Here is a 19,754-nt window from a genome sequence, read left to right as displayed (position 1 = left end):
AGCATGTGTGACGAGTGAACAGAGCATGAGTGTGACGAGTGTACTCAGCATGTGTGATTAGTGAACAGAGAGCACGAGTGAACAGAGCACGAGTGTAATGAGTGAAGAGTGCACGAGTGATGAGTGAACATGGAACACGAGTGTGATGAGTGAACATAGAGAGCACGAGTGTGATGAGTGAGCATAGAGAGCACGAGTGAACACAGAACACGAGTGTGACGAGCGACAGAGCACGGGTGTGATGAGTGAACAGAGAGCACAAGTGTGACGAGCGAACACAGACCATGAGTGTGACGAGCGAACACAGCATGAATATGACGAGTGAATACAGAGAGCACAAGTGTGACGAGTGAACACATAGCATGAGTGTGATGAGTGAACAGAGAGCACAAGTGTGCCGAGTGAACACAGCACGTGTGACGAGTGAACAGACAGCACGTGTGACGAGTGAACAGAGAGCACGAGTGTGATGAGTGAACAGAGCATGAGTGATGAGTGGACAAAGAGCACGACTGACGAGTACGAGTGTGACGAGTCAGAAAGATCACGAGTATGACGAGTGAACAGAGCTCGGGTGTGACAAGTGGTGAACACAGGAGTGAACAGAGCTCGGGTGTGACGAGTAAACAGAGCACGAGCGTGACGAGTGATCAGAGAGCTTGAGTGAACAGAGCTCAAGTGTGACGAGTGACAGTGAACACCGAGAGCATGAGTGTGACGAGTGAACAAAGAGCATGACTGACAAGTGAACAGAGCACATGTGAACACAGAGAGCACGTGTGTGGTGAATGAACACAGGGAGAATGAGTGTGATGTGAACAGAGAGCACGTGTGTGACGTGTGAACAGAGAGCACGAGTGTGAAGTGTGAACAGAGGGCACGAGTGTGACGTGTGAACAGAGAGCACGAGTGTGAAGTGTGAACAGAGGGCACGAGTGTGACGTGTGAACACAGAGCACGAGTGTGACGTGTGAACAGAGCACGAGTGGGACGTGTGAACAGAGCACATGTGACGAGTGAACAGAGCACGAGTGTGATGAGTGAACAGAGAGCACGAGTGTGACGTGTGAACACCGCACGAGTGTGACATGTGGACAGAGCACGAGTGTAACGTGTGAACAGAGCACGAGTGTGACGAGTGAATACAGAGCACGAGTGTGATGAGGGAACACATTGCACGAGTGTGATGAGTCAGAGAGAGCACGAGTGTGACGAGTGAACAGAGAGCACGAGTGATGAGTGAACAGAGAGCATGAGTGTGATGAGTGAACAGAGAGCATGAGTGTGACGAGTGAACACATAGCATGAGTGTGATGAGTGAACAGAGAGCACAAGTGTAACGAGTGAACAGACAGCATGTGTGACAAGCGAACAGAGAGCACGAGTGAGACGAATGAACAGAGCATGTGTAGTGAGTGAACAGACAGCACGAGTGACACAGCACGAGTGAATACAGAGCACGAGTGTGATGAGGGAACACATTGCACGAGTGTGATGAGTCAGAGAGAGCACGAGTGTGACGAGTGAACAGAGAGCACGAGTGATGAGTGAACAGAGAGCACGAGTGTGATGAGTGAACAGAGCACGAGTGTGACGAGTGAACACAGAGCACAAGTGTGACGAGCGTACACAGCATGTGTGATTAGTGAACAGAGAGTACGAGTGAACAGAGAGCACGAGTGTGATGAGCGACAGCACAAGTGTGATGATTGAACAGAGTGCACGAGTGATGAGTGAACACGGAACATGAGTGTGATGAGTGAACATAGAGAGCACGAGTGAACACAGAACACGAGTGTGACGAGCGACAGAGCACGGGTGTGAGGAGTGAACAGAGAGCACGAGTTTGCCGAGCGAACACAGACCATGAGTGTGATGAGTGAACAGAGTACAAGTGTGACAAGTGAACACAGAGCATGAGTGTGATGAGTGAACAGAGAGCACAAGTGTGCCGAGTGAACACAGCACGAGTGTGATGAGTGAACAGACAGCATGTGTGACAAGAAAACAGAGAGCACAAGTGTGACGAGTGAACAGAGCATGAGTGTGGCAAGTGAACAGACAGCACGAGTGTGACGAGCGACACAGAGCACGAGTGTGATGAGTGAACACAGAGCACGAGGGAACAGAGCTCGAGTGTGACAAGTGAACAGACAGCATGTGTGACGAGCGAACACAGAGCACAAGTGTGACAAGTGAACAGAGCATGTGTGGCGAGTGAACAGACAGCACGAGTGACACAGAGCACGAGTGTGATGAGTGAATACAGAGCACGAGTGTGATGAGAGAACACATAGCACTAGTGTGACAAGTCAGAGAGAGCACGAGTGTGATGAGTGAACACAGAGTAGGAGTGAACAGAGCTTGAGTGTGACGAGTGAACAGAGAGCACGAGCATGACGAGTGACTAGAGAGCATGAGTGAACAGGGCGCGAGTGTGACAAGTGGTGAACACAGAGCAGGAGTGAACAGAGCTCAAGTGTGACGAGTAAACAGAGCACGAGCGTGACGAGTGATCAGAGAGCTTGAGTGAACAGAGCTCCAGTGTGACGAGTGACAGTGAACACCGAGAGCGTGAGTGTGACGAGTGAACAAAGAGCATGACTGTGACAAGTGAAGAGAGCACGAGTGTGACACGTGAACAGAGAGCACGAATGAACACAGAGAGCACGTGTGTGGTGAATGAACACAGGGAGCACGAGTGTGCCGAGTGAACACAGAGCACGAGTGTGCCGCGTGAACACAGAGCACGAGTGTGATGAGTGAACAGGACTTGGTGTGAGTTCAGACAGAGTTTGAGATGGCCTCAGGAAAACAGAGTGTAGAATGTGGGAAGATGGCCAAGAGTGGCCATCAACTTTAGGAGATAACAAATGCCTGGAAGAGTCTTGTAGCAGCAGATGAACTGACGGAGGAACAGAGTCAGGAGATGTTACGGAGGTGGGAAAAGGCAGTCTTAGCAATGGCGTGGGTGTACACATGAAATCTCATCTCGAGGTTAAACATGACACCAAGGTTGTGAACAAGACTGACCCCAGCCTCCTACAGTTGCCAAGAGGAGGGATGGAGTCAGTGGCTGGGGATGTGACGGGGGACCAAAGACGATGGCTTCAGTCTTCCCAATACTTAGTTCATACTTTGAGAATTAATTTCACAACAAGATCGGGGAACCTCATACAGGAATGGCAAAAATGGAACCCAAGACCTTCTGCTTTGCATGATTGTAATTTCGTCTTCTGACTGAAAACAAAATACATCCAAATTGAAAAGTACCACAAGATGTGGCAGCATCCCAATAAAACTCCCAACAAAGATTTACAGTTTGGACAGAGAATTTAATACAATATATTATACAATCAAACTTTCACAGTAACCATAATTAAGCCTTGGGAACCTGAAATTCTAACACATCAAGTATAAATAAAAACATTCAGTATTAAGTACAGTGCTAGGCAACATCACAGGTTAACCAAGACAAAGCATTCTTCATTAACCGAAAGCAAGGCAACAAATAAGCTAGATACGGGAGCCAACCTCACAGGCTCTTGCTTTGAAACCTTCCACTATATCTGGCAGGTGTGAGGATGGAGAGAAAGTCTCATCAGCTACTGTAGACATTACAGTTTCCATGTTAAAGCAGAAAATGCCAGAGATACATGGTAGGCTTTCTTTAACCAGTGATTGGAGAGGACGAGGAACTTGCTACCACAAGGAGTATTTGAGGCAAACAGCATTAAAGGGAAATGAGATAAATGCATGAGAGAGAAAGGAATAGAAGGTTGTGCCAATAGGGTGGGAGAGGAGTGGCGCACAGATGCTGGAACAGACAAGTTGGGCTGAATGACATGTTTCAGCTCGGAGAACTCTATACTTGACGTGCCGATATCTAAGAAGAAGAAATGTACCCTATCCTTTCTGGTGGCAGACCTTTTTTTTTATAATCAGAACTGAATTGGAAGAGAAATGCCTTTTCATTAATTAGCTTGTCTTCTCCATTTACAGCTGCTGACACTCTGCATTGTTTTAATTTGAGATTTAGAGCCTTTGCAGAGTATTTCTTCTCATTTTTACAATTCACAGCTATTGACTATGTTGAGTTGAAAAATCAATCTGCCACTTTCTCAAAATTCTGCAATTTGAAGTCTTTTAAAAGCATCTTGCATAAGGAAGCTGTTGAATCCTGTGTATATTTCATTTTCCTATGCAGCTTACAATATCTTATTTTCTACATTTCTTTGCTAAATTATTGGTCCAGAGTACACAATGATTGCAAAGGAAGCAAATAACTGATAACGCTTAGCCATTTTGAAAGTAGCTCACACTGAGGTTATATTTCTCTCTCTCAAGCAAGCTCAAGGTCTATTAAAAATGCTCACCGGATTTCAGTAATCTACCAGAAGTGTGACAAAACAATAAGGGATCTGCTAATCAAATCCTTCTAATTCCGTACATAGACAGTGTGGACTACCACTTTACTCAAACCTTTGGAGGTGTAGTGCAAACTTCAAGTCATTTAGAAAGTAAAATCTGCTTTTCAAGAAAGTTTATATTTAGTCTGATAAACCCTAAAAAACTACTTAGGAGATGCCCTGTAAAATAAGTACCCTAAATAAATATTTATTTTAAAAGTTTATGCACAAATAATGCCACTTTCGCCAGAGTTGTGTAATTTGAACCCAATTTATTCGAAACAGATGATCCCAATAATTTATAACCTTGCCTGTCCTTCCAACTTACTGGTCATAATAATGTGAATTCAAAGTGCGAAAACTGAACTTTAAACACATTCAGTATCGGCAGTTAAAAAATAATTGCCTCAGCCTGAAACACAATTTGCCACAATAACTTACTTAAAAACTAGGGGAGGGGAAACCCTTGCGAATGATTCCAGTTAGAATAATTCCAATTAATTGTGTAAGTGAGCAATAAAACAGTGTTGACAGTAAGACTGCAACATTCTTAACCCTGATCTGGCACATATGCAATTATTTGTGCTGTACTGTATCCATGATGCTGATGTTCCCTCATACACAACACAGAGTAAATGATTACCATGCTTCTTCTTGCCACGAAAGGAAGATGTCGCAATCAAGCTTCATCTGAGCAAAATCAAGTTATTCTTCATTAGTTGACCCTCGGAACTTTCTTAAAAAACTTATTTGGAAAAAAAACACAGGATGGATAAAAGTGGTTACCTCCGCAACCTCAGACTATTTCTTACATGTCTTGTCAAAACATTGGAAAAGTGCTTTTTCTTAAACTTTTGATTTTGGTTTCATACCTTCGCATTCGCCACATGCCGTGGACAGTCCCGCTCTCAAGTGTGAATGTTACACTTAGTGCTTTTCCTGACCAGATTCACATACTCAATCTGGAATCCATCCTAATACGGGATACTGCCTGCCTCACTGGCGAAGATGTTCCCACAAAGCCAGCTTCCTGGGCCTTTCAGTTTTCCCAGTGTGGAAGTGGTTAAGAGGTCCGGAAAATGAGCAGAGCAAGCTGAACTTAAAGTAAACTCACACGTGACCCAAGCCGCCAACCATTCTGAAATAAATGGTATTCCGCATTAAGATGCGACACCCTGGAGGTGCAAGTAGAAGATGGCTTGCTTCAGCACAGGTCAGGAGACATGCAACAAATCAATGAATGGGCAAAGTGGTCAAGTGTGGCAAAAAAATAATCGTTTATATCACATTTGTTTCACCACCATTATTATATCTTTACCCTTTAACAGCACTTCTCAACAACTAAGAAATGTGGAAATATTTAGGCATAGAGTTTTTTTTTTAAAAAAGTAATGGACATCAGATTTAATACTGAAGTGGGCCACTCCTGACAAACTCCGACATCCAAGCAGCTTCCATTGCCAACCGAACTGTGAAATGACGCTGCTGCTTCTGTTTTTCTTCCGCCACACTGATGAGCTGAAATCTTTGAAGCGGTCAGATCACTGTGCTCTTCAACAGCTGGACCTCTTCCTCACTTTCCTCAGGATCCTCCTCTATGGTGTTCAGTTGAACATGATTGACTCGGGATCTTGGTCTGCCATTTGAGCCATGTGACGGAGGATGTCCTTTTTCGTTATAATGCCAAGGAGACGCCTGAAAAGGACAAAGGGAATAGAAAAAAAAAGAATACTGTTCAGCGAGAGGACGGACACAGCGGCACCAGGTAGGAACAGGACAGGAATAGGATAGGGGGAAAAAAGCGGGTGGAAAACGACAGGGAAAAATGATGCTAATCCCATCGGCGAAGATGACTCCAAACACGTGGCTCAGACGAAACGCCTGGAAATTTGACAGCTTGAGAAAGAAACAATAGTTCAGATTTATTTTGTTAATTTCATTGGTTCAAATAAGTGTGTGGTATTAGCAGCAGGATTTGGCAAGGCGATGGGGAGATTCCTACAAAATTATTACGGGGAGGAAAGCAGAATGGAGGAGAAAAATGGCCGCAACCCCTATCGGTCTGGTTAGTAATCTAACAGCTGCAGGATGCATGAAACGTGAATTATGAACACATTTAGCGTGAAGCACCTTTGGATATGAGGTGAGGGAGGGGAAATACTGCACTGATTATTCCTACGACTAATCGGATTAGGTAACATTTGGCAGAAGCAAATCAGAGGTGGCTAAACTTGGGGAGGGGCGTCAATGCTTGATACGTACCAAATTCCAGTGCAAAACACCAAACAAACTGGAAGGTGCTGGCTATGAGCTGAACAGGCTCTTTCTTACACTGCAGGAGTCTCGACTGACAGCTATAAAGCATAAAGCATAACGTGCATGCAACCACATTTGCAACGTGACAAGGCATGAGGGACAAATATTCCCCCCAAAAAAGATTCTAAAATTTAACAGCAAAATCAGTTTAATCACAAAGTATGAATACTGGCCAAAATCTATAATAGCTTGTTTAAAAAAAAAGTTTTTTTTTTCAACAACTTGAAAAATAAATGCACAGATTTACAATAAAAGTTTTCTCTGTGGAACTACCAGCCACTTGCAGACACTGCCACGATAAACTGTCATTATTTGCTCACATTTTCAACAAGTATCAGATTTTCTGCTTGCGTGGAGCATAATCCTGGACTAAATGGCCTGTATCTGAGCAATAAATTATATGGAATCGTTAAAAGACAATAAAGAAGTGATGGTCTGCAGGTCAGGTTATGGAGGTGAGAGGTGATATATTAAAGTGTATATAGTAAACTCTGAAGGATTAGGCCAGGTATTAGTGCTTTGCACCATTCATTGGTGAGCAGATGGACTGGACTATGAACCAGGGCAGTATAGGCAGTGGGTGCAGAAGAAAACAAAGTCTCATGAGAGCAAAGGAGGAAACGCTCACCTTGGTAGATCTACCTACATTGGTGCTGGAACAGACACCCACAACCTTGCCTTTTTAACCACACCTGGGAAATGCCAAATTCTGTTATGAGGCCAGGCAGCTCCAATCTCTACTCTTGGAATTATTTGCATAATGTCTGCCAGCAGCTACAGGATGCGAGGAGCCGCATACAACTGATGATTTTAACAGGACTATTGGTCTGGATCATGATCAAATGGCCTAAGTCACAGACGGTAGGGCAGAGTCATTCTGAAGGTGGGAGAAAGCTAAGTGAAGCAATTTCAACCTAACTTAGTCATCAGGCAGCTGATGGATTGGCTGCAACATTAACTTTAATTGCTCACCCGTGTTGACCCTCCAGCAAAGCCAATGGGATATGATATAGTATTCCACCCAATCCTGTGGGTTCTCTGCCCGGCAAGCTAGGTTAAAATTGACCCCATTATCCAACACTTGGCTAGGTTAATCTTTGAAGGCACTAAAGATGTTTCTTCTACTCAGAAGTTATTAGGACAGTTTCAGCATTGAGCTGGTGCTTCAGGCCGGTGGGCCCATTTGATCAGGCATCACAGTACAGCACACTGGGCTGCTTGATGCATTTGCAAGGTGATAGGAGTTTAGGTATGATACGTATGGGTGAGAAGAAGTTCTGCTGGTCATCAAGCTTGCTCTGCATCAAGATGGGTAGAGCATCATGGTAAAATACTTCCCACCAGCTCGTTCCCAACCTCCTCCTTCCTTGTCAGTCATGCAATTTCCTGAAAGTGGCAAAAGAAAGGGGGAAAATATTTGACGCCAATAAGGGGAAAGATACCATGGCAAATTGCTCCCTGATTCAGAGAAAACCGTGCTTCCCTCTACACACAAGTCAACACGGACTGGCAGCTCTTCAAGAAGCTAGTTCAAAACCACCATTTCATGGGGCTAACTAGGGATGGGCAATAAATGATGGCCTTTTCAACGATGCAAGAATTAACTTTAAAAAAGTTTACAATTGATCCTTCCATCGAGTGCCATCAACGAGAGTGGAGAGTGAACAGGACTATTGCAAACACTTCAGAGATCTGAGATTCTGAGATCTTCTACCTACAGCAAGGAGGAATTAGCGTGCCACTAAATTAACCTCGTCACATAAGCAGTCCAAAAAAAGCCATATACTTTCAGTTGTCAATAAATAAACGTTAAGAAAAACAAGAGCTATGAGCATCTAGTTACTTGCTTCCTTTAGTTGCAAGACTGGTTAAACAGCGTAATGAAAAATTTACACAGTCAGGCTGGGCTCACTTAAAAGCACGTGGCAGGGAGGAAAATAGAGAAGAGAGCAAACAATTTGTACCGCACAAATTTCTCAACTGATCACTGATAGTTGGGAGATTTAATCCAACAAAAGCTAACATTTAAAAAGCATCTTCAACATAACAAAACACCTCAAGGCGATAAACAAGAGTGAAAACAGCAAAAAAATCATTTCTGACGATAGCAGGACAGATGACCTAAAGCTTAGAGAGAGAGAGACTGAAAGTATGGTCGCCAATGATAGCGATGTTAACATAGGGGATACGCAAGAATTGGAGGGACACATATCTCAAAGACTTGTAGGACTGGAGGTGGTTACAGAGATAAAGACAAGACTCTGGAGGAACCCGAGAATAAGGGGGACTTATTGTTGACTGGAGTCAGCGTAGGTCAGCAGGAACAAGGAAGATGGATAAACAAGAATCAGGGGCACGTTAAGATATGGGCAGCAGAGTTTTTTTTATGAGCATAAATTTATGTAGGGTGGAAGATGGGAGGTCAGCCACAGGACAAATGCCAAGTCTAGAAAAAAGCATGGATGAAGTTTCCAGCAGGTGAAGCAGGATTGGAGTTGGGTGATATTACGGAGTAGGAAATGGGCAGCCTTGGCGATGGGGCAGATGTGTGGTTGGGAGCTCATCTTGGTGTCAAGCACAAACCAAGGTTGAGGGTGGGTCTGGCTCAGTTTCAGACAGTTGGCAGGGGTGGAAGCAGTGGTCAGGGAACGGAGCTTCCCTGGGCAGCACGGTAGCATTGTGGATAGCACAATTGCTTCACAGCTCCAGGGTCCCAGGTTCGATTCCGGCTTGGGTCACTGTCTGTGCGGAGTCTGCACATCCTCCCCGTGTGTGCGTGGGTTTCCTCCGGATGCTCCGGTTTCCTCCCACAGTCCAAAGATGTGCAGGTTAGGTGGATTGGCCATGATAAATTGCCCTTAGTGTTGGGTGGGGTTACTGAGTTATGAGGATAGGGTGGAGCTGTTGACCTCGGGTAGGGTGCTCTTTCCAAGAGCCTGTGCAGACTCGATGGGCCAAATGGCCTCCTTCTGCACTGTAAATTCTATGAAACTCTATGAAACTTTGTGAGAGGGACCAAAGATAATGGCCTCATTCTTCTCAATATCTAGTTGGAGGAAATTTCAGCTTATGGTCTTATTCAATAACCTCATTAGGGAGCATACAAAAACAGACAGATTTCTTCACAGCAACACAGTTTTGGCAGGACTGCAAGATTATAGTTCCAGTTTTGTAGTCAATTATCATGTTAGCTACTCCCGTATGCAACAGAATTCTGACTGGGGTTTTCAATAGTTTTCATATCACAGGTTTCATGCTTCCTCTCACTGCAGTTTTTAAAAAAATAGTTTACTCCTCTAATTAGCAGATCTGCCATGACTAATCACCAATGGTTCGACGTGATGTTTTAGTTGCTCGAGGTGTTCTAATATGTTCTTCTTTGTGATGATCCCCAAGACATTCCTGAAACAGACCATGTTATGCTAATGACTGCGTTTTGCAATAAAAAAAAGCAGCAAATCATGTTTGAACAGCAGAAAATAGGTTGCAGAAAATAACTGAGTAAATTGCTAAACACAAATGCAGCAAATGAAATACATTAAAGCTAAAAAGAATAACTTCTTCCCCTGTGCAGCTTTGAACTTTTGAATCAAACATTAAGCACCCCCCTCCCCACACCGGTCAACAGAAATTGATACCTGTGTCTTATTAATTCACAATGGTTAACGTGATTAGGCTCATAGGATGTGGTTGCACTATCGGTGTTACATCTATTACAGGGTTGTAGTCTCCCGGCCTCAGTCTTGGAATCGTGAGTGCCATTCCATTAGCCACGCTCTTTGCCTTTGAAATTATGTTGCATCGTAATACCTTAATCTACTAACTACCTCAGATAAATACATGGGAATGCAGTAACTGGCTGTAAATTAATATTCACACGGTGCAATTTAAGGCACTATTTATCAAATCTCACTTCTGTGGCCGCAATCTTTTATGACTAAACTAATGTGCTGTGTTCAGTGAGTAAGTATGTTGGATGGGAAACACAAATTCTCTGAGGTGGAACTTTTTAAAAACAGCAGAGAGGGTGGTGTGGAGAAATGTGTACATTATCTTTGGAGCTTCTCATCCAAAATGTTAATCTAAGTTGAGCAGCAACATCATTTTACTCAAGGTTTACATTGACTTACTGAAATTAGTTTGTGAAATAGTCATTAATTATAATTCTTCCCCATCCTATTTGATAAATGACAGCAGTGATAGCACTCTCAGGCTGAGCAGGAGACAAAGAATGACTAAAAACAGAAGGAGTTGGAGGTGGCCATTCGGTTACACCAGTAGCACATGGAAATGAGGATCTGCACTGGTTAGTCAAAAGAAGTGAGTTTATAGCACTGCACCGAATGGTTCTCCTAAGAACAGCATGACAAAAGTGCAAGCGGCACACAGACACAGAGTGGAACAACATAGGCATATTCGCACAGCTCCTCATACAACGCACGATCACTGATGGCCAACAATACTGTTAGGGGAAGCAATGAAGAGAAATCAGGCCCTGGACAAATGACAGTCACTTCACCAGTGGGACGATAGGGGTGGCAATCACAGGAGAGCGAGTCATTCTGGGCTGCGCTTGCAGATCTCCTGACAGCTCCAGAAATCGCGTAGCAGACACTTGGCCACCCACCAATAGAGAAAGGCAACGATGGATGAAAAGCTGACAGAAAACGCCAAAACACAATGCTTTAAACAGGGAAGAAAAATCACCAAAGCAGCAATTGACCTTTTTTTATTTACCAGGTTAAAGCCTGCTGCAGCTGCACCTGCAATTATTATCAAAAGGCAAGAAACATTATTGACAGGAAATAGTGACATGGGGAAATACTTTTGAACAGATCAGTTCCAAGACCACATTATTTTATTCCTGAAACCTATTTTATACTCGGTCCCTGTAGCCACCAAATTCTTGAACAGATTCTGGTCTTAAAAAAAATGATACAACTCAACATTTAAAACGAACAGAGAATCCGATCCTACACCACGTACACTACAAGAACAATACCATATTGCCCACACTTCCAAAGTATTTGATTGGTTTAAAGTGCTTTGGGACATCTCGAGGTGAGACTATTTAAATGCAGATCTATTTTTCCCCATGTAATGCAATGATTTTGCAGACAGTTAATATTCCACTAGCAAGATTCAGAAACTTATAGTTGGGTTTTGATAACTTGGCGTTAGAGAAACTTGGGTTAACTTTTAACCTAACTTGCCCATCGGAAACTGATGGAATCGGGTGTGACGTTGGTTTTACCTCTTGCACCTGGTATGACTCCATCCACCTCAATAATGTGTTACATCAGGCCTTTAGGTTAAAACTGCCCCCACATATGCTACATTTTTTTTGCATTATTAGAGATAATTCCTTTCTTAAAGTGAACGATATAGTAGTGGAATGATATAGTCCCCTGTCCTCCTGTGCTCATCAGCTTTGCAGCCCCAACATATATATTTCAAAACTCTATCAACAACAAATACCTTTGTGGATTTGCTCCATTCAATCCAAATGATGTGCACCCAAATCATGCCTTCCCCTCTTTGGATTCTGCTTTACTTACATCACCAGCCCGCACTGGAAATGTCCCAGTTTTCCACCTTTGTCCCGCACCCTAGAATTCTATTCCCAAATCCCTTCCCCTCATTGGATCTGTTCGTCACTTCAAAAAATCTATCTGCAGGGCTCTGCTTTTAGGCATAATTCCTAAAGTTTAACCCTACTCCTATCCAGGTGTGAATCCCCTCCCTTTCCAATTGCAACTACAATACAGGAAAGATTATTTAACAGTGTCAGACATTGCTATTTACCATTTCTAAGTTCATGTCATACCAAGTAGGTGGTTCTCTATTGCTTTTCAATCATTATCACAATAGATATAACTCTATGTGTAAATGAATAGTGCATGTCCTCTGAAATGATTTGGGGGAAATTAATGGGATTGAAGGAGGATGTATCTCCAGGACTTGATAATCTTCAACCCAGAGTACTTAAGAAAGTGACCCAGAGTACTTAAGAAAGTACTTAAAAATAGTAGATCCACTGGTGCCCATTTCCCAAAATTCTTTGGACTCTGGAATGGTTCCTACATATGAAGTAGTAGCTAATATAACCCCGCTATTCAAAAAGTGAGGTAGATATAAAAGAGGGAACTATTGAGCGGTGAGCCTAATGTCGGTAGTAGAAAAGTTGCTAGAGTTCATTATCGAGGATTTCATAGCACAGCATTTGGAAAACAGTGGTGTAATCAGACCGGTCTGCATGGATTTCCAAAAGGAAAATCATGCTTGATAAATTTACTATCTTTGAAGATGTAACGAGTAGAGATGACCAGGAAGAACCGGTGGACGGGACTTATTTAGATCTTCAGAAGGTTTTTGACAACATCTCACATAGCAGATTAATATGTAAAGTTAAAGCACATGGGATTGTGGGTTGTGTCTTGAGATGGCTAAAAATCTGGTTAGCAGACAGGAAGCCAAAGGTTGAATAAATGGGTCTTTTTCCTATTGGCAGCAGTGACTAGTGGGGTACCGCAGGGATATGTGCTAGGACCCCAACTGTACACATTATATATTAATGATTTGGACGAGGGAACTAAATGTATTATCTCCAAATATGCAATTGATACATAGTTGGCTGGGAGGGTGAGTTGTGAGGAGGATGCAGAGATGCTTCAGCAGGATTTGGACAGGCTGAGTGAGTGGGCATATGCATTAGCGAGACATTAGTGTTCTCGTGCATCAGTTGCTGAAAGTAAGCACACTGGAGTTTAGAAGAGTGAGGGGGAACTCATAGAAACATATAAAATGTTAACAGGATTAGACAGGGTAGATTCAGAAAGAATGCTCCCGATGGTGGGGGAGTCCAGACCTAGGGGTATAGTTTGAGGATTCTTTTAGGACTGAGGTGAAGAGAAATGTCTTCACCCAGAGAGTGGTGAATTCACTACCAAAGTATTTGAGCCCAAAACATTGTATAATTTCAAGAAGGAGTTCTTGCTGCTAAGGGGTACAAGGAATATTGAGGGAAGAGAGAATCAGGGTATTGAACTTGATGATCAGCCATGATCATAATGAATGGCGGAGCAGCCTCGAAGGGCTGAATAGCCTCCTCCTGCTTCTATTTTCTATGTATGTTTTGATGTATGTTTTACACTAAAAGCTTTTTAAAAAAATATTCATTCGTGGAATGTAGGCATTGCTGGCTGGGTCAGCATTTATTGCTCATCCCAAATTGCCCTTGAGAAGGTGGTGGTGAACCGCTGCAGTCTATCTGGTACATCCATTGTGCTATCAGGGAGAGAGTTCCAGGGTTTTGACCCAGCGATAATGAAGAAACAGTGTTATATTTCAAAGTCAGGATGGTGTGTGGCTTAGGGGAACTTCCTGGCGGATAGTCAGGGGCACAGATAGGAGATTTTGTGGGAGCGTGAGAGACTCACGTTTGGTATGTTGCCTCCCAGGTGCAAGGGTACGTGATGTCTCGGATCGTGTTTTCCGGGTCCTTAAGGGGGAGGTGGAGCAGCCCCAAGTCGTGGTCCACATTGGCACTAACGACATAGGTAGGAAAGGGGACAAGGATGTCAGGCAGGCTTTCAGGGAGCTAGGATGGAAGCTCAGAACTAGAACAAACAGAGTTGTTATCTCTGGGTTGTTGCCCGTGCCACGTGATAGTGAGATGAGGAATAGGGAGAGAGAGCAATTAAACACGTGGCTACAGGGATGGTGCAGGCGGGAGGGATTCAGATTTCTGGATAACTGGGGCTCTTTCTGGGGAAGGTGGGACCTCTTCAGACAGGATGGTCTACATCTGAACCTGCGGGGCACAAATATCCTGGGGGGGAGATTTGTTAGTGCTCTTTGGGGGGGTTTAAACTAATGCAGCAGGGGCATGGGAACCTGGATTGTAGTTTTAGGGTAAGGGAGAATGAGAGTATAGAGGTCAGGAGCTCAGATTTGACGTCGCAGGAGGGGGCCAGTGTTCAGGTAGGTGGTTTGAAGTGTGTCTACTTCAATGCCAGGAGTATACGAAATAAGGTAGGGGAACTGGCAGCATGGATTGGTACCTGGGACTTCGATGTTGTGGCCATTTCGGAGACATGGATAGAGCAGGGACAGGAATGGATGTTGCAGGTTCCGGGGTTTAGGTGTTTTAGTAAGCTCAGAGAAGGAGGCAAAAGAAGGGGAGGTGTGGCGCTGCTAGTCAAGAGCAGTATTACGGTGGCAGAGAGGATGCTAGATGGGGACTCATCTTCCGAGGTAGTATGGGCTGAGGTTAGAAACATGAAAGGAGAGGTCACACTGTTGGGAGTCTTCTATAGGCCTCCAAATAGTTCTAGGGATGTAGAGGAAAGGATGGCGAGGATGATCCTGGATAAGAGCGAAAGTAACAGGGTAGTTATTATGGGAGACTTTAACTTTCCAAATATTGACTGGAAAAGATATAGTTCGAGTACATTAAATGGGTCGTTTTTTGTACAGTGTGTGCAGGAGGGTTTCCTGACACAGTTTGTTGACAGGCCAACAAGAGGCGAGGCCACATTGGATTTGGTTTTGGGTAATGAACCAGGCCAGGTGTTGGATTTGGAGGTAGGTGAGCACTTTGGGGACAGTGACCACAATTCGGTGACGTTTACGTTAAGGATGGAAAGGGATAAGTATACACCGCAGGGCAAGAGTTATAGCTGGGGGAAGGGAAATTATGATGCCATTAGACGTGACTTGGGGGGGATAAGGTGGAGAAGTAGGCTGCAAGTGTTGGACACACTGGATAAGTGGAGCTTGTTCAAGGATCAGCTACTGCGTGTTCTTGATAAGTATGTACCGGTCAGGCAGGGAGGAAGGTGCCGAGCGAGGGAACCGTGGTTTACCAAAGAAGTGGAATCTCTTGTTAAGAGGAAGAAGGAGGCCTATGTGAAGATGAGGTGTGAAGTTTCAGTTGGGGCGATGGATAGTTACAAGGTAGCAAGGAAGGATCTAAAGAGAGAGCTAAGACGAGCAAGGAGGGGACATGAGAAGTATTTGGCAGGAAGGATCAAGGAAAACCCAAAAGCTTTCTATAGGTATGTCAGGAATAAGCGAATGACTAGGGAAAGAGTAGGACCAGTCAAGGACAGGGATGGGAAGTTGTGTGTAGAGTCTGAAGAGATAGGCGAGATACTAAATGAATATTTTTCGTCAGTATTCACTCAGGAAAAAGATAATGTTGTGGAGGAGAATGCTGAGCTCCAGGCAAATAGATTAGATGGCATTGAGGTACGTAGGGAAGAAGTGTTGGCAATTCTGGACAGGCTGAAAATAGATAAGTCCCCGGGACCTGATGGGATTTATCCTAGGATTCTCTGGGAGGCCAGTGAAGAGATTGCTGGACCATTGGCTTTGATTTTTATGTCATCATTGGCTACAGGAATAGTGCCAGAGGACTGGAGGATAGCAAATGTGTTTTTGTTCAAAAAGGGGAGCAGAGACAACCCCGGCAACTATAGACCGGTGAGCCTCACGTCAGTAGTGGGTAAAGTCTTGGAGGGGATTATAAGAGACAAGATTTATAATCATCTAGATAGGAATAATATGATCAGGGATAGTCAGCATGGCTTTGTGAAGGGTAGGTTATGCCTCACAAACCTTATTGAGTTCTTTGAGAAGGTGACTGAACAGGTAGACGAGGGTAGAGCAGTTGATGTGGTGTATATGGATTTCAGCAAAGCGTTTGATAAGGTTCCCCACGGTAGGCTATTCCAGAAAATACGGAGGCTGGGGATTGAGGGTGATTTAGAGATGTGAATCAGAAATTGGCTAGCTGAAAGAAGACAGAGGGTGGTGGTTGATGGAAAATGTTCAGAATGGAGTTCAGTCACAAGTGGAATACCACAAGGATCTGTTCTGGGGCCGTTGCTGTTTGTCATTTTTATCAATGACCTAGAGGAAGGCGCAGAAGGGTGGGTGAGTAAATTTGCAGACGATACTAAAGTCGGTGGTGTTGTCGATAGTGTGGAGGGAAGTAGCAGGTTACAGAGGGATATAGATAAGCTGCAGTGCTGGGCTGAGAGGTGGCAAATGGAGTTTAATGTAGAGAAGTGTGAGGTGATTCACTTTGGAAGGAATAACAGGAATGTGGAATATTTGGCTAATGGAAAAGTTCTTGAAAGTGTGGATGAGCAGAGGGATCTAGGTGTCCATGTACATAGATCCCTGAAAGTTGCCACCCAGGTTGATAGGGTTGTGAAGAAGGCCTATGGAGTGTTGGCCTTTATTGGTAGAGGGATTGAGTTCCGGAGTCAGGAGGTCATGTTGCAGCTGTACAGAACTCTGGTACGGCCGCATTTGGAGTATTGCGTACAGTTCTGGTCACCGCATTATAGGAAGGACGTGGAGGCTTTGGAACGGGTGCAGAGGAGATTTACCAGGATGTTGCCGGGTATGGAGGGAAAATCTTATGAGGAAAGGCTGATGGACTTGAGGTTGTTTTCGTTAGAGAGAAGAAGGTTAAGAGGAGACTTAATAGAGGCATACAAAATGATCAGAGGGTTAGATAGGGTGGACAGTGAGAGCCTTCTCCCGCGGATGGAAATGGCTAGCACGAGGGGACATAGCCTTAAACTGAGGGGTAATAGATATAGGACAGAGGTCAGAGGTAGGTTCTTTACGCAAAGAGTAGTGAGGCCGTGGAATGCCCTACCTGCTACAGTAGTGAACTCGCCAACATTGAGGGCATTTAAAAGTTTATTGGATAAACATATGGATGATAATGGTATAGTGTAGGTTAGATGGCTTTTGTTTCGGTGCAACATCGTGGGCCGAAGGGCCTGTACTGCGCTGTATTGTTCTATGTTCTATGTATCTGGTGTCCTTGTCCTTCTAGGTGAAGGGTTTGGAAGGTGCTGTCTAAGGAGGCTTAGTGAGTAGATGCCGCTACTGCCACTGTGCGTCGGTGGTGGAGGGATTGGATGCTTGCCACTTGTCAGCCCAAGCCTGGATACTGACCAAGTTTCGCTCCATTTGAACTTCTTTAGTGTGAGGACCGTTAATGGTACTGAACATTGTGCAGTCATCAGTGAACATTTCTGCTTCTGACCTTCTGTTGGAAGGAAGGTCATTGATGAAGCAGCTGAAGATGGTTGGGCCAGGACACTACCCTGAGGAACGCCTGCCTTGATATCCTGCAACCGAGACAGTTGACCTCCATCTACAACTGTGTTCCTTAGCACCAGGTTTGACTCCAACCAATGGAGAATTTATCCCCTAATTCCCATTGACTGACCTTCCATCAGAGCTCAGATATGATGAAAGGTCAAGTTGACCTGAAACATCAACTCTGCTTCTCTCCACAGTTGATCATCAAGTTCAATACCCTGATCCCGCCTACCCTCAATATTCCTTGTTCCCTTTAGCCCCAGGAGCAATATCTAACTTCTCTCCACAGATGCTGCCAGACCTTCTGAGCCTTTTAATTTAATTAATTTCACAATCATTTCAATCTTACCATAATGTCAAATAAAATAAAACTAATGGCATTGTTTATGAAAGGTGTTTCTTCCTTGTAAATGTAGAACTCCCAAATACAAACCATTTTTATTTTAGATTACCAATGGCTGTAGCTTAAGTGCAAAGTACATTTTGGTTGTTAAGATAAAAATGGATAAGCATAAGTTATCAAAGATCTAACCCCCCAACAGGCCTCTTGATTGATTGGCCATTGTTAGCAGCACTGCAAGTGCCAGGAAGTGTAGAAGATTGTAGTTTAGTCGGGCAGTATGGTCGGCACGGGCTTGGAGGGCCGAAGGGCCTGTTCCTGTGCTGTACATTTCTTTGTTCTTTGTTCTTTGCATTTGGGGTCTAGAGTGGAGGTCTGCAGTGCCTCATTCGCCCAGAATGAACTGCATCATGAGTCAGACCTGAGGTATCATTCACAAAATCTTCAGGCAGAGACACAGAAATATTTCAGGAGCGGACCATCAGGTTCTTTCAAAAAAGCTTTCAGACAGCTTATTTGTGAAGGGCTGCGACGTGCTTGGCTGCTATACAGTCACTCCAATGGAATAACATATTTTGACACAGAGTGAAACAGACAAATGATCTAACCCGCTGTTGAAGTACTGTGACATCGCAGAGGCAGTGCAGCACGTAACTCAATCAGCAGAGGGTGCTCACACCAAGAGGTTGCAAAAATAACAACTGGCACCACACTAAAAACATACTTTTTTTCAAAACAATCAACAATACATCTCCTAAGTAGTCAACGGCATCTAATAATAATCTTTTTATTGTCACAAGTAGGCTTACATTAACACTGCAAGAAGTTACTGTGAAAAGTCCCTAGTCACCACATTCCGGCGCCTGTTCGGGTACACGGAGGGAGAATTCAGAATTCTCAGCTGGTACGGGATTGAACCCGCGCTGCTGGCCTTGTTCTGCATCACAAGCCAGCTGTCTAGTCCACTGAGCTAAACCAGCCCCACTGGCTGCAATTCCTATCTTCACTAATCTTAGTGCAGCAGTAGACGCAAGTTAAAGGTGGAGAGATTTTTTAAAAATAAATTTAGAGTACCCAATTCATTTTTTCCAATTCAGGGGCAATTTAGAGTGGCCAATCCACCTAGCCTGCACATCTTTGGATTGTGGGGGCGAAACCCATGCAAACGCGGGGAGAATGTGCAAACTCCACACGGACAGTGACCCAGAGCCGGGATCGAACCTCGGACCCGTGAGGCAGCAGGGCTAACCACTGCTGCACCGTGCTGCCAGGTGGAGAGATTCTTATGTCACAAGAATGAAGAGAAAGAGAGAGCAAAAGTCCACCCCTCCGTGCCTGCATGTTGGGGGAATCATCGCCTGCTCCCACTTAAACACTTTTGGAACAGCATGAACAAAGAATGGCAGATCCTCCTAGCTGAAGATGAAATGCCGGAACTTGCTGGACAAAAGAAGACTAAGATCCATTAGTTCACCTTCTACTCTCCCAATCGCTGCCAGGGTAGCCCCAATTCAGGGGCGGTAGTGGATGGAGGTAACAAATGGAAATGCCAGTCTTTC

At 44.3% G+C, this 19,754-nt stretch overlaps 1 protein-coding gene across 9 annotated transcripts in view; it reads right to left on the bottom strand.

The window, feature by feature from the left end:
* Nucleotides 1-3,314: 3,314 nt before the first annotated feature.
* Nucleotides 3,315-19,754, bottom strand: part of clcn3 (chloride channel 3) — a 281,546-nt gene continuing 265,106 nt past the window's right edge. For 7 of the 9 annotated variants that reach the window (XM_072515744.1, XM_072515742.1, XM_072515743.1 and 4 more), the window contains 2 exons: nucleotides 10,052-10,127; nucleotides 3,315-6,104 (listed from right to left, as the gene is read on the bottom strand). In XM_072515744.1, the coding sequence (XP_072371845.1) occupies nucleotides 5,946-6,104; nucleotides 10,052-10,127 (235 nt within the window). In that variant the 3' untranslated portion in view covers nucleotides 3,315-5,945. The remainder of the gene's footprint in view (nucleotides 6,105-10,051; nucleotides 10,128-19,754) is intronic. The other 2 variants (XM_072515746.1, XM_072515750.1) reach the window with 1 other exon arrangement.

This window comes from Scyliorhinus torazame, chromosome 9, assembly GCF_047496885.1.
Source record: "Scyliorhinus torazame isolate Kashiwa2021f chromosome 9, sScyTor2.1, whole genome shotgun sequence".
Taxonomy (NCBI): Eukaryota; Metazoa; Chordata; class Chondrichthyes; order Carcharhiniformes; family Scyliorhinidae; genus Scyliorhinus; species Scyliorhinus torazame.
The sequence above is the reverse complement of the archived record's forward strand: the minus strand, read 5'-3'. Positions and strand labels throughout refer to the sequence as shown.